Consider the following 15,855-nt stretch of genomic DNA (forward strand, 5'->3'; position numbering starts at 1 on the left):
TGAAGGGATAGGAATCTGACAGAGCCCCAAAGGCAAAATTAAATCATTAAACCTGATAATTTTATCCACCTTGAATTTTGCCATAAAGAGGAGTAGAGGCTTAGTTGAAAAAAACCTATAGAAATGTATAGTTCTGCAAATTCTAATGGTTCTTGAATTATGGGACACTGCTGGGGTTGAATCTAAAGGTAAACCGAACCAAAAATATCTGGAATTGCAGCCCAAATTCTTCCTATCTCAAATTTTGACAAGATCAAAAAGATATGGCTGTGGTTGGAGATGGGAAGTTGGGGGTTGAATTGATCACAGAAGAATTCACTCTAATTAAAGCTGCAGCCAGTCCCAGCTCAAATTGGTTCTACTAGGAATCTGAATTATCATTCATCCTAACTGAGAGAAGAGCATAGACTCTCTGGGTAATAAGTAAAACTTAACAATATTACATTCAGTTCTCAACTGTTATTTTATAAAAAGCATCTAGAATACTGTGAAAAATTATGAAATATACAAAGAAAAAGGAAAATATGATTGTATAATTAAGAGAAAACAGTTAACAAAACCAGACTTATTAGATGACCCAGAGTTAGGAGTCAATGAGTTAGGAGACAATGATTTTAAAACAATTTACAGGATAACATGTGAGGGGTTGAGTATTTCAGGAGAGTATTGGGAACTTTGTACCAACACCAGATGTTTTCTAGAACTGAAAAATGCAGTATCTTTTAAAAAAACTGTTCAGATGGGCTTGATAGTAGTAAGAAATAGACTAAGAAATGGTGAATGTGTGAATAAATATGAAAGTCTATTTTCTGGTTTTTAAATTTATATAAATGACAGTTGAATAGTGTAAAACAAAAAAAATTGTGGGATTTTATAATATGTAGAAGTAAAATTTATGACAATAGCATGAAATATGAGCGAGAGTAGACATAAATAAATTATACTCTTACATTTGTTACATCATATATAAAATTACATAGTATAATTAGAATAGTATAATATTATTTGATGGTGGACTATGATGAATTAAGAATACATACTGTACATTCCTAGAGCAACCACAAAATATATATGTATAGCTTAAAGTCCATAAAATGAGATAATATAGGAAAAAAATAACTATATTTGAAGGCAGGAAAAAAAGGAACAAAGAACAAATAAATAGTAATGTAATAAACTTAAATCACACCGGTAATTATATTAAATATAAATGGTCTAAGCCTACCATCAATACATAGAAATTGTCAGATTGGATAAAATAGTAAGACCCAACTATATGCTTCATACAAATAGGCACTTTAAAGACAAATTTGGTTAAAAGTAATAGTTGGAAAAATATACATTAACACTTATCAAAAGAAAGTTCCTATGGCTATAGTGATATCAGGCAAACTATACTTCAAGACAAGGATTATTAGCAGAGAGAAAGGACATTTTATATGTTAAAAGGATCCATTCCTCAGAAGGTACAAGAACCCCAAATGTGTATTTATTGATACTTTATAAGAGATTCAAAATACATGAAATAAAAATTGACAGAAATAAAACATATTTACACTTACGGTTAGAGATTTCAGTACTTTTCAGTAATTAGTAGAAAAAGAATGCCATAAATTAGTAAGGGTACAGAAGATTTGCACACCACTCTCAATCAATTTAACCTGACATTTTTTGAACACTAAACCCAAGAGATGCAGAATGTGACATTTAAATATACATGAAACACTCACCTCGGTAGATCTCATGTGGGCTGTCAAAACTTCAACATGTTGTGAAGACTTGAAATCATAATATTATTTTCTCTGATTACAGTGGAATTAAATTAGAAATCAGTAACAAAATGAGGTTTAGTAGAGCCCTGAATTTTTTTTTTTTTTTTTTTTTTTTTGGGCTGTACCACGCGGCTTGTGGGATCTTAGTTCTTCAACCAGGGATTGAACCTGGGCCCTCGGCAGTGAGAGCTCCAAGTCCTAACAACTGGACTGCCAGGGAATTCCCAATCCCTGAATGCTTTGAAATTAAGATGATTCTGAATAACTCATGGGTAAAATAATAAATCAAATGGGAAATTAGCATTTTAAACAAATTCAACAAAAAGACAACATATCAAATTTTATGAAGTGCATCTCAGAATTTATAGCTTTAAATCTTGAAGAATAAAGTATTAGAATCAATTACTTAATAAGCTTTACCCTAAGAGTCAGAAAAAGAGAGACGAATTCAAAATAAATAAAAGGCTGAAAAAATAGAGAAAAGTGAAATCAGGGAAATGGAAAATGTCCCATCAGTAAATGAACAAATTATGAAGTTTTCTCTTTGAAAAAATCAATACAGTTGGTAAACTTAAGCTTAAAACTACAGCAATTTATATAGCTCTTGAATTTGTGAATCAGCATGTGGTCTTTTATCCTACAAAGAATTACAGCATCATGTCCTCAGGGCTGCATTCAAGGAAGGTAAAAGCAGAAGTTGTAAATCTTCGTGAGGCATAGGCACTGTTACTTGCCTAACTTCTGCCACATTGAGTTGGTATAAGCAAGTCACAGTTCAGCCCAAATTCAAGGATTGGGGAAATAGACTCTGCATCTCTTGATCTTAGGTGGTATAAAACATCGTGGCCATGTTTCTTAAGTTACGCTGGTTAAATCAGAAACAGTAAAGTCTGAGGTTTTACCCTACTTACAAGTTAAAATGTTAACTTGCCAGAAAACACAAGACTTCTAGACCAGAAACAAAGGGTTTATTACTCCCTGAAAAAGCAGCAACCAGGGCAATATTTTGTGTCAGTTACCCGAGCCTAAATCTTCATAGAGCTTCACAGTGAGGGTCAGATGGTGCCTGCACAGATAGTAGTGTGCATTACAGAAGGGGAACCCCAAATTAGGAAACTCTGATCTTTCATAGGACCACTGATGACCTGTCTATCCTTCTCCTCAGGAGAGTGAGAGAGAGAAACCTTATTTTTACTCTGGAATTTAAACAAATCGTCTCTGGAGAGAGGACACTGAACTGTCTCAATGTTGCTGAGTGTTATTATCTGGAATGTATCCTTGTATAAACATCTTAAATTGGCTGTAAATGACATTGCTCAGTGGACCCAGACCATGCAGAAATGTGAGATGTTCATGGAGAATTGTTTTCTAATATAGTATATCCTCTTGTACAATAATTTGCAATCCTCCCATATACAAAATTCGTCACTCTTTTCTCCAAAAGCCTTATCCCACTAGAGTGTCATGTAAGGCTTGAGTCCAGTATCTTATCACCTTACTGAGTTCCAAGTACAGATGAGGCTCTGCTATGCCATTTTGTAATTAGAGAAATGCAAAACACAAATACAGCGAGCTACTTGTCCGCACCTACTACATAGGTTAATATTAAGAAAGACAGAATATCGAGTGTTGGTGAGGATTTAATTGGAACTCTGGGAGTGTTAAGTGATAAAACCAGTTTGTAAAATGACTTGTTTGTTTATTCCTTTTTTTTTTTTAATAAAATTAAACATGCTTATAGACTTTGATCTAGCAATTTCACTCCCATATTTACCCACAAGAACTGAAGCCTGCATTCTCCTAATATTTGTACACAAATGTCATAGCACTCTTATTTAGGATAGGTTGCCTTGGCCAGGGTGTTGACTGGAAAGTAGCACATGGGAACTTTCTGGGGTGATAGAAAGATTTTATATCTTGGTTGCTGTTGGTTATATGGATGTATGCATTGCCAAACTGTACTCTAAAGGTCTTTTTTATTATGTAAGTTATTTGTAAAAATATAAAGTGGAAGTTTATGCAAATGTGGGAACTCTGTGTAACTTCAGTATGTATGTCAACTATTTTATTCCACATTAAGATTTTTTTGGGGGCATATTTAGGCTAACCATGGTTTGATGTGAAAGTTTGATTAACAGTGCTGACGTTGAAGAAGCTCTCAGCTTTCTACTGAATCAGAATTAGGCTAGCAGGGGTCAGACAGCAGCATTGACCTTGTAAGTGTGAAATTTAGCTATTTCACCAGCCTCCTTTCCTCGTTTCTTGCTGTATATGTTGTAGGCATAGCACATTTTATACGTTCAGTTATTTTTGTCTTTCAGAATCAAATGCTCCTATACAGCATTTGTTTTTTTCATTACATAGGTTTTTTTACGTTTTTATTTTTGCTCTTTTGCATATAACTATTTTCATTGTTTACTATTCATGTACTTACCGGTAATGGGTTAATAATGTCCATAAAATGCCTCAGAATTAAGCACAGGTTGTACCAAATACAGATTAGCAAATACTGTGATAGCCATGATTAAACTAAAATGATCTTACACAACCACTAAATACCATCTAATGGCTATGGGCATGCCTGAGGAGCCTTTGTTGTGCATTTCAACTTCTGAACTCATTTAAAAAGATGGTTCCAACATAAGATTTCTCTTAAATCTAGCCAAGTATAACTTGTGATCTCTTCAGATCCATAGGGAAGTATAACATACTGTATTTTAGAAAACCTTTATAGTGATTTCACTTTTCAGTTGGTACAGTAATCCCCCAAATGAGAGTTTATCAAAAAAGTATGGAAAGGGGAAAAGATGGTGGTTTGAGTATAGATGAAATAATATTGACTATGGGTTGATTATTGTTGAAACTGTTAGAAAAAAGTATCACATCAGCATTTTGTGTATGATAAAGAATCTTGAGTTTTATATCTCATCTCCTAAATCAGAATCTCTAGGGAGAAGCTACGGTAATCTGTAGCAGTTTAAAAAATACCCTAAGTGAATTTCGTTTAGCTAGTTGTACCATGGCACCCGAGGTTTCTTTTGTTTTGTTCTCCTCCTCATGAGCAGCTTCTTTTTTTGAAACTGGTGGGAAACTTTGTTAGGATGGTCTATGAATGGTTTTCCAAATCTCTTTATAAAAATGTATCTCTTTCTCTTACTAGATTATTCGCATCTGGCTACAAATCCACTGCTGTGACTCTTGATTCACATTCTGCTCTCTCTACTGCTCTATTTTTCCAATGTCTTTTTTAGCTAAACTACCTGAGTTGCCTGTATTTGCTATGTCAGATTATCCTCTTCCTATTTCTTGAATCCCCTCCAAACAGTGTTTTGTCTCTACCACTGCCCAGTAAGATAATCAGTGACCTTTACATTATTACACAGTGACAAAGTTCTTACTAACATAGTTGATAACTTCCTCCTTGAAACATTTTTTTCCGTTTAGCTTTTAGGATATCACACTTTGGGTGGGTGGTTGGGGGGTAGTTTCTCTTGACTCACTGACTGCTTCTCTTCAATGTTCTATTTCTGGTTCTATTTCTTCTTTATGACCTATTTTTATAATATCTCAGGGCTCAATCATTGAATCTGTTTTCTTCCCTCCCTTCCTTCCTTCCCTTCTTTTCTTTCTTTCTTGAATCTGTACTCTTTTGTCCACATTCATGCCCTTGATTCTTTCATCTAATTTCATTACTTTAAATATTATCTCTAAACAGATAACTTACAAATTTATATCCTTAGTTTGGATTTCTCCCCACATCTCTGAATACCCATATCCAACTGCCTATGTAGGATCGCAGTAGGACAGCTTTCAGGTATTTCAAGCTAAAGTCTCTAAACACAAACTTCCTTCTCTCTTCTCTCTAACCTGCTCCTTCTGTAGCCTTATTCCATCTCAGTTCATTGGCAATGCCATTTTACCAGACTACTATGTATATGGGAGTACCTTGAGTGACAAATTAAGTGGCCATCTTTGCTTGATATATGCAAAGGTATTTTTTGTGGCATGTACTATGGGTGGAATTTGTGGAGAAGGTTAAACAGCTCAGCAGTCCTAAACAATTTAGCATAGAGACATATAGCCCAATATATTTAAAGTGACCCTGTAAATTCTGAAACACATACTTATTAATAACTTTAAAAAAAGATTATTTATGATGTATATACGTTAATGCTGTTATTTTGGGTTTTGGGCTGTCTTATTTTGGAATGTGTTGGTTACAGGTACAGAAAACCTAGCAATGGTTTAAACAAATAGGGGTTTAGTCTTCTTATAAACCAAGAAATCCAGGTATTTCTGTAGTTCAGCTACTCAACTGTGCTATTAGAGACCCTCAGCTTGTTTTGTCTTTCTACTCTGTCAGCCTTTTTGGTAGCTTTTTAATCCTCATGCTTGTTGACTCATGGTCATAGGATAGTAGTAGACATGTTCACATCTGTCCCTGGATAAGGAAAGCAAATGTTTTTCCAGGACCAACCCCCATCCCACCCCCAAAGTAGACTTCTAAGTATATGTCATTGATCTTAACTGTGTCATCCATTACCTGTTCACCCTTCTTGGAAAGCTCAAAAGTGGGTTTTTAGCTGGGTCCATTACCACCCTGAATAAGGAAAATTCTGGAAAGGGGGAAAAAAACTGATAAGCAATTAACAGTGTCTGCTACATAGAACCATCAAAAATTACTAAATTTAAATATAATTGGTGATTAGAGTTTATTTGCTTGGGAAAACTTTATTAATTTTCAGTAAGCGCAAATAAATGGGGTTTTAATGGTAGATAGGGAGGTATTTATTATTTGATATAGATGAGGGCTCTCAATAGTTTATAAATGTATTATGAACAGTAAATCCAGTGACTGGTTGAGAAGGTAGCTATGTATTTAGAAGTTAGCAAATTTGTGTGTGTCAGTTTATGGGGCTGAATTATTGAGAATTTTAATTTACATTTTGAGGTAAATAAGAAATTAGAAGAGATATTCCTTAAAGTCATAAAGATCTATTTTTATTGTTAATTTTGTTTCTTTTTATGGTTTCCATAGAATGTTGGCTCAATTAAGAAACATCAGGGAGATAAATTCAACCCAGTGGTAAGTAGTTTTAATTTCTTTTGTTAGAAAATGTTTGAGTTATTATGCCTTTTTTTTTTGGTTGGCTTCTCTTCCTCCATTTTATTAGAATGTTTTTGTGTCTGCCGTTTTAAGTCTGATTTCTAAGTGGCTCTTATATCACAACACTAAAATTCTAATTAGCGGTCCCATGTTGATCACTTCCTGTTCCCATCAGGCCAGTCTTTCTCCCTTTGGTTTATTACTTCTTTGTAGTATTGTGTAAGGGAGGATCTCTTTGGGTCTTGTTATTCATTCCCTTTCATACGGTACTTTCCTCTTCTGACCTCAATAATTAAGGTCCCCCTCCTTTCTTATCAATCAGAAGTTTTTAGTCTAAATTGGGATCCATTTTTGTATTGGTTCAGGCCCACTGAATTTATTCTGAGGTCTAAATTGCTCTTTCCTCTGTCTCTGTCCACAGGAAGTTTTGTTTTGTTTTTTTGGGGAAGTTTTCTTTTGTTTTTGTTTTTTTGGGGAAGTTTTCACTTGAGATGTAAACTCTTTGCAGTTTCCTAGAGCTAAGTGTCTAATCTTCTTTTTCTGAATTCATGGTCTCTTCTGAGAAGTTCTGCAGTATGATTAGCACTACAGAAAAGTCTTGGAAGTCTTTTTACCTTTATTAACAATTATTCTGCCTTGTAAATTGCCTCCTACCTCAAGTGCCCTGCACAGATGATTTAAATAAATATAGTACAATAAATACACTTTTTTTTTTTTTGGCCACACTGTGTGGCATGCGAGATCTTAGTTCCCTGACCAGGGATTGAACCCGTGCCCCCTGCATTGGGAGTGCAGAGTCTTAACCACTGGACCACCAGGGAAGTCCCTACACTCTTAAACCATGTACATTTGGTAATAACATTTCATGTACATTATTCTCAGCTGGGAGTTATACTTCCAAATCCATTATGATTTCTGGAAAATGGATTTTTTAGGCCATATCTTGCAAGTTATTGCATACTATCATATTATATAAATATAAGCATGCAGTAGTTATAATATGAACCAGAATAATAGTTTGAAATATTGTATTAGTGCTGTCTCCTAGAACTTTCTGCAGTGATAGAAATGTTCTGTATCTTCTGTTATTTAGTATGGTATCCATTAGCCACCTGTGGCTATTGAGCATTTAAAATATGGTCAGTGTGACTGAAACCAGATTTAAAATTTTGTCTGATTTAACTTGAATTTTCAGGTTAAAATGCCACTGTGTCTAGTGGCTACCAGATTGGACAGAGCAGATAGAGTTTTTTCCCCGTTTTTCTTAAGTGTCCCCCTAACTCATTATCAGTTGAAGTCTTAGAATCTCTTGAAAAAGAAAGTGTATATTCGTATTTAGAATCTTTTTTTATTATCTCATTAAACACACAAGTATAAGCTAAATTCCCCTTTAGTGATTAAATTCTTATTAGATCAATAAGACTGCTTATTCTTATCAGTAAAATACACTTTCATGTAAACATAGATTAAGCATATTCAGTAAACTTTATTGACAAAGTAATTTTTTGTTTCTATTGAGGTATAATTGACATATAACATTGTATTAGTTTCAAGTAATACAACATAGTGATTCAATATTTGTATATGTTGCAAAATGATCCTCACAATATGTCTAGTTAACATCCAGTCACCATACATAGTAACAATTTTTTTTCTTGTGATGAGAGCTTTGGATCTACTCTCTTAGCAACTTTCAAATATACAGTACAGTATTACTAACTATAGTCACCTTGCTGTACATTACATCCCCATGGGACAAAAATTTTAGATAGAAACATTTGATGTTTGACATCATAGTGTAAGGGAGGAAAAAATTTTCCTTCACCCTCTTAGGGTTCCTGTCTGGGTGTGAAAATTAAACTGACAAAGACAGATTAAAAGGAGAAAAATATATACATTTATTTAATGTAAGTTTTAAGTGACACAGGGAGCCTTTGTAAGGAAAGGAAGACCCAAAGAAACAGTTAAACCTGAGTATTTTTATGCCATGTTTGATGAAGTGGACAGTTGTGTAGAAATACGATAGATCAAAGAGTATGAAGTAAGTGTAGTAAACTGGGGGAGATTTAACAAGTCCTATTCATTAGAATTCTTCTTCCTTCATCTTCAGAGATACCTCCTGGTATAGGGAGGGCACCCTTTCACAGGAGGATTTTATTACCTGTTTCAGGGGAGAAGGGCGTGGAAGGTCAGAGTGACCTTCCTGCTACTGCTGTTTCATCAAACTCCTTTAGCTTAAAATATTCAGTATGTTAGGGTGCCATATTTTGGGGTGGTATGTCCTGAACCCCATCGGCAGCTTGTTTTTGTAAACCCTAAAGGAGAAGTATGTAGTAAAGACCTATTGATATTTGAATTATTTCATGAATCTGAGTTCAAGTATATCATTATATATTGAGAAGCAGTATAGTGCACTACAAGCACAGAATCAGTTTCTTTATGGAAAAATAGGGATAATAATAATACATGCCTTAGAAAGATACATGAGGATGAAATGAGAATAAGCATATAGTTTTTTTTTTAATATTTTATTTTATTTTATTTTTTGTTGTGGTACGAGGGCTCTCTAGTTGTGGCATGCGGGCTCAGTAGTTGCAGCGCGCAGGCTTAGTAGCCCCGCGGCATGTGGGATCTTAAGTTTCCCGACCAGGGATCAACCCATGTCCCCTGCATTGGAAGGCGGATTCTGAACCACTGGACCACCAGGAAAGTCCTGAAACATACAGTTTATATAAAGAATTTAGCACAGTGCCTGGCACACATGGTAAGTAAGAATAGTCAGATTTTTTTTTTTTTTTTTAAGTTGCAAGGGAAATACTTACACTATTGTCAAACTCTTTAAGAATATGATATAATTAGAAGAGTTAGAAGCAGTGCCTTGCAAAGCCATATTGGAGCCTGAGGCAAAAGAAAAAAAATTAGTCATACTGATTCTGTCTTTATTTTTAAATTTACCAGTTTGGTCATTAATGGTTTATTTTTCAGTGATTTGGATTTTTTAAAAAGAAATTGCATTAAAATATTTAATTTGATTACTGAGTTTGTGTGTGTGTGTGTGTGTGCGCATGCACGCGCACGTGCCTGAGGCATTTGCTGCACTGGCTTCAACCTAGCCTTGGCTCTGGGTAGAAGTAATCTAATACTCTAATAGAGTCTTCTGCTTAGGGCAAGAATTTATTATTATTTTACAAAGAATTGATAACATTAATTAGCAATCATTTATTGACGTAGGCTTTTCTTTGCTAGTGTAATGTTAGCCTCCTCGTTGGAATTAACCTCGGTATGAACGTTGTGTTCTTAATAAAATTAGCCTTGAGAATTTTCACTAATTCAGAATTGAGCCTTTCCCCACAGTTAGATCGAAATAATGAAGTCTGCACTTTACTGGAGCAAGTTTCTTCTCTAGTGTGTAACCTTATACACATATAAGACCTATAAACTGTAGAAAAATTAAAAGAACAATATTAATTGAAACAAAATATACTTGGCATAGATTGGAATTTTGATGTGGGAGAGTTACAGGAAAGTTAATGGCTGGTTAGGAGACCTGAAAATATCTTTGTACTCCCACTTTCTACTCAGAACTGCATAGAGTCAAGTTCTTAATTGAGAAACAGCTCTTAGTCAGAAATTAAAGAAATATCTTTGTTGTATTAGGGTTTTTCTTGTTGAGGATGAGCAGACTAATAAAGCATGGTTCTTTTTAAAAATATTTTTTTTAATTGGCGCATAATTGGTTTACAGTGTTGTGTTATTTTCTGCTGTACTACGAAGTGAATTAGCTATATGTATACGTATATCCCCTCCCTCTTGGACCTCCCTCCCACCACCCCCCCATGCCACCCATCTAAGGACATCACCTAACACTGAACTGAGCTTCCTGTGCTTTATAGCGTGTTCCCACTAGCTATCTATTTTACGCATGGTAGTGTATATATGTCAATCCTAATCTCCCAATTCATCCCACCCTCCCCTTCCCACCCCCGTGTCCACATGTCCATTCTCTATGTCTCGTCTCATTCCTGCCCTGCTAATAGGTTCATCTGTACCATTTTCTAGATTCCACATATATGTGTTAATATACGATATTTGTTTTTCTCTTTCTGGCTTACTGCACTCTGTAAGACAGACTCTAGGTCCATCGACATTTCTACAAATGACCTAATTTCATTCCTTTTAATGGCTGAGTAATATTCCATTGTATACATGTACCACATCTTCTTTATCTGTTCATCTGTCATTGGACATTTAGGTTGTTTCCATGTCCTGGCTATTGTAAATAGTGCTGCAATGAACATTGGGGTACATGTGTCCTATTGAATTATGGTTTTCTCAGGGTATATGCCTAGTAGTGGGATTGCTGGGTCATATGGTAGTTCTATTTTTAGTTTTTTAACGAACCTCTATAGTGTTCTCCACAGTGGGGTTCCCTTTTCTCCACACCCTCTCCAGCATTTTTTGTTTGTAGATTTTTTGATGATGGCCATTCTGACCAGTGTGAGGTGATACCTCATTGTAGTTTTTTTTTTTTTTTTAAATTAATTAATTAATTAAATTTTGGCTGCATTGGGTCTTTGTTGCTGCACACAGGCTTTTTCTAGTTGTGGCAAGCGGGGGCTACTCTTCGTTGTGGTGCCCAGGCTTCTCATTGTGGTGGCTTCTCTTGTTGCGGAGCACAGACTCTAGGCCTGTGGGCTTCAGTAGTTGTGGCATGCGGGCTTCAGTAGTTGTGGCTCGCAGGCTGTAGAGCGCAGACTCAGTAGTTATGGTGCACGGGCTTAGTTGCTCCGCGGCATGTGGGATCTTCCTGCACCAGGGCTTGAACCCGTGTCCCCTGCATTGGCAGGCATATTCTTAACCACTGCGCCACCAGGGAAGTCCCACCTCATTGTAGTTTTGATTTGCATTTCTCATAATTAGTGATGTTGAGCATCCTTCATGTGCCCCTTGACCATCTGTATGTCCTCCTTGGAGAGATGTTTATTTAGGTCTTCTGCCCATTTTTTGATTAGTTTGTTTTTTTGATATTGAGCTCCATGAGCTGTTTGTATATTTTGGAGATTAATCCTTTGTCTGTTGCTTCGTTTGCAAATATTTTCTCCCATTCTGAGGGTTGTCTTTTCGTCTTGTTTATGGTTTCCTTTGTTCTGCAAAAGCTTTTAAGTTTCATTAGGTCCCATTTGTTTATTTTTGTTTTTACTTTCATAACTCTGGGAGGCAGGTCTATATGCTTATAGAAGCATATAACTGGTTACTTAATGGATCATTTTGTGAAGTACAGAAGTGCTTGAGTTTAATTTGATGTTCACTATATATAAAATTTGATAGTAAAGCAATGTTAAATGCATTCTATTTAGTGTGTGTTGGGGAGGAGATATTTATCTGTGATATGTACACTGTGAGAATTGAATTGGAATAATTTGTTTTGAAAAATTGTTATAATACATGTTTTTACTAAATTTATTTTTGTTTGTATATTGCAGTGTCTAAAAATGACTACAAAACGAAGTTTGTTTGTGCGGTTGGTACCATGTCGTTGTCTACGAGGAGAAGAGGAGACCGTCACTACTCTTGATTATTCTCATTGCAGTTTGGAACAGGTTCCCAAAGAGATTTTTACTTTTGAAAAAACTCTGGAGGAGCTCTACTTAGATGCTAATCAGATTGAAGAGCTTCCAAAGGTATGTTAATCCAGTCTTTCAAGAATTGCCTTTGGTTATTTTTATGCCTATAAATATGATATTCCCAATGTTGCCATAATGCTGCATATATATATATATATATATATATATATATATATATGGGCATTGTTTCCCCTTTTTCTGGTTTACTTTCACCTTATGGTGTGCAACATGACTCAAATTTTTTTAAATAGAATTTTTAACCTTTATCTCTTCAAGTTAATTGCTTAAATACTTGTGCAAATAATTTAAAATTTTGTATTTAATTCCAGTACCTTAGCCACTAAGGTAGACAATAAGACTGCACAATTTCTGCAGCCAATAGATTTAACTAGACAAAGAATTGAAATTAATGTTTTTCTAGTTTTCCTGAGACATTGATCTACATTGTAGTTATTGAGGATAAATTGTCCTTTCAGTTATCACATCAGAATTTTGCTTTTTAACAGCTTTGTAGAGGTAGTATTCTGTTTTCCCCATTTCAGTTTGTTTGGAAAAGTTTTGGAGGACTTAACGTTTCTGAAATGTAGGAGCAACTAGCAGGAGAAAATAGGTTTGTTGCCATGAAACATCATCTCACATTAACAACTTCTTTGCTAAAATTTTTTAGTGGCGGCTACTTTTTTTTCCTTAAATTCTAACCCATCTTCATCCTCTACTCAGTTTCTTATTGTTGCGCGGAAAGCTACGATAGTTTTATCAGAGAGCTTTACCACCCACACAACAGTGGTTTTCAAGCTGTGGGTAAAGACTTATTAGTGGCTCATAAAAATCAATTTAATATATGGGGCATTTCCGAATAATGAACTATTATTTGGACTGGCAGATTTAGAAAATAAAAAATACAGGACACCCAATTAAATTACACTTTTCAGATAAACAGTGAATAATTTTTTAGCATAAGTGTATCTCATACAGTATATAGGACATACTTTCACTAAAAAATTATTGTTTATCTGAAACCCAAGTTTAATCAGGCATCTTGTATTTTATCTGGCAACCTTAACTGTCATAGAGTAGAAAATAAAGAGGGTTGCATGTATCTATTGTAACTTAAAATATTTGTTTTAGATTTGTGTGTGTGTGTATATACACACTGGATGGCAGCAGTGTTTTGAAGAAGGTTTTCTTTGGGTGGCCAGTGGTAAAATCATTTTGAAAGCAGTGCTATCCAAGATTGTCGTGTAAAGAAATCTGTATATAGATGTGGATAAAATATTAAAGGTTGTGGGTTGCATGTTCATGAATTTCTCCCCTAAGTTGTAATAGGGTGCTTTATAATTGACTGTTCCCTTGTTTATTGTTTTTCAGCAAGTAATTTATCTTCCTTAGCTAGTTCTCTTAGAGAAAATGGAAGACTAAAATTAGTCCCTTTTTCTAATCACCACCAGCAAGGTCTCAGTCTGGGGACTGTGTTGAAAAGAGAGAGGCTTGCTATGATAGTGAAAATAACTGAATCATTTATCATGCCTAGCAATTTTCCATTTTTGGAAGAATGCTCTTCTTAAATAGGACTTATTCAGTGACATCTTGCACACAGTTTTGTTTTTTTCTAAAGACTCTTCTTTTTTAGAATAATTTTAGATTCACAGCAAAATTAAGAGGAAGGTCTAGAGATTTCCCAAATATATACCCTGTCCCCACACATGGATGGCCTCCACCCTTATCAGCATCCCCCACCAGAGTGGTACCAGAGTGGTTAAACCACCAGAGTAGTTAAAACTGATGAACCTATGTTGAAAAATCATAATCACCCAAAGTTCATGGTTTACATTATGATTTGCTCTTGGTGTTGTGCATTTTGTGGGTTTGGACAAATATATAACGACACGTATTCATCATTATGCTGTCAAACAGTATTTTCAGTGCCCTAAAAATCCTCTATGCTCTGTACAGTTTTTTGGTGTGGGGCTTAGAAGTAGCCCATTTACTTACTGCTTTTGGTTAAATATATTTTGGTCACATTTCATTATTGTGATTTTAGCATAACAGTATATTTGCTCCCTTATTTATTTTGTTCTCCCAAATCAGAATTCTATATTTTAAGTCATTTAAAATCAGTTGTACATATTTGAATTTAATTTATATAAACTTTCATTTTGGAATAAGGATGCTTGGAATACAGGATCCAAAGTTTACCATATTTAACAGCCACTTATTTTTTATGACCTTAGCAGAAAATACACCATATACTTGTTTTCACTAAGTGCATTTCACCCAGGGCAGAAGTGTGAGGATATAAATCATTCTGAGTAGTCCAACTGTGTTCAGATCCATAATAGCATAAAATAATAAGAGATCTTCCCTGGTATTTGTGTAGGTATAACTCATTCAGTTTTAATGACATTAATAATATCTGTTTGTGTAAAGGTTAATCAATGAAATATTTAAGGAAACTTAAGGAATAATCAAAATCCTTCTCTACCTTGTTTCAACAGCAACTTTTTAACTGTCAGTCTCTACACAAACTGAGTTTGCCAGATAATGATTTAACAACATTACCAGCATCTATTGCAAATCTCATTAATCTCAGGGAACTGGATGTCAGCAAGAATGGTAAGATTTTTTTTCCCCCTAACTTTTTGTACTTGGGAACATGTTATATTATTAAAATTTCTATTGTGTTTTAGCAAATAAAAAGATAGAATTAAAAAGTCAGATTGTAATGTACTATCATAATTAGCTTTCATATATATATAAATGATCTATGAGAACTTAAAGGCAGAGAGTAAGTATAAACAATTTAAAATGACTGTTTAATTAAAATGCTGTGGGTAAATGCATGTACATATTTATATATCCTTATATCTATTTTTTTTTGTATATATTTACAGCCCTGTTTGTGATGGTGAGAAACTAGTAACAACTAACTGTAATGTCCGTTGTTGATTACATAATTTGATGCATCCATAAGAGTGGAATGTAATGTAGCTCCATCAATACTGACATAAAATATTCACAGTGTAGTGGTAAAGGTTAAAAAAAAAAAGTTGTGCAACATAAACGAATTGAACATCAACAAATATTTATTGAGAGACCACTCTGTGCCAAATACTTTATTAGGAGTTGGATTACAATTAATGATGAAAAGTAAAAGGACATAGTCACTGTTCTCCTGGGGCACACAGTCGTCGTTTTGTTTGTTTAGTTTGATAAACGTTGAAGAAAGTATGGAAAATATATTCCAAAATGCTTACCTTGGAGGGAGAGAGAAGTAGACACTTGAAAATTTTAGAATGAGCATATATTCCAATATATTGGAATAAGCATTTCCCAAGAACAAGGAAATCCTTAT

At 34.6% G+C, this 15,855-nt stretch overlaps 1 protein-coding gene and 1 long non-coding RNA gene across 18 annotated transcripts in view; one reads left to right on the forward strand and one right to left on the reverse strand.

Moving 5' to 3' along the window:
- Positions 1–15,855, reverse strand: part of LOC309619421 — a 124,216-nt gene that overhangs the window by 94,044 nt on the left and 14,317 nt on the right. The window lies entirely within an intron of this gene.
- The window catches only part of ERBIN (erbb2 interacting protein), a 111,471-nt gene that overhangs the window by 28,686 nt on the left and 66,930 nt on the right, over positions 1–15,855 (forward strand). For 14 of the 17 annotated variants that reach the window (XR_014238648.1, XM_082373258.1, XM_082373254.1 and 11 more), the window contains exons 2-5: positions 2,938–3,114; positions 6,811–6,858; positions 12,363–12,560; positions 14,999–15,116. Coding sequence is in view for 15 of the 17 variants with exons in the window: in XM_082373258.1 (XP_082229384.1) it covers positions 3,079–3,114; positions 6,811–6,858; positions 12,363–12,560; positions 14,999–15,116 (400 nt within the window). In the remaining 2 variants the exon portion in view is untranslated. Of the gene's footprint in view, positions 1–2,937; positions 3,115–6,810; positions 6,859–12,362; positions 12,561–14,998; positions 15,117–15,855 lie in introns of those variants that run through there. The other 3 variants (XM_082373256.1, XM_082373257.1, XM_082373250.1) reach the window with 3 other exon arrangements.

Source organism: Balaenoptera borealis, assembly GCF_965194805.1.
Source record: "Balaenoptera borealis genome assembly, chromosome: 2".
Taxonomy (NCBI): Eukaryota; Metazoa; Chordata; class Mammalia; order Artiodactyla; family Balaenopteridae; genus Balaenoptera; species Balaenoptera borealis.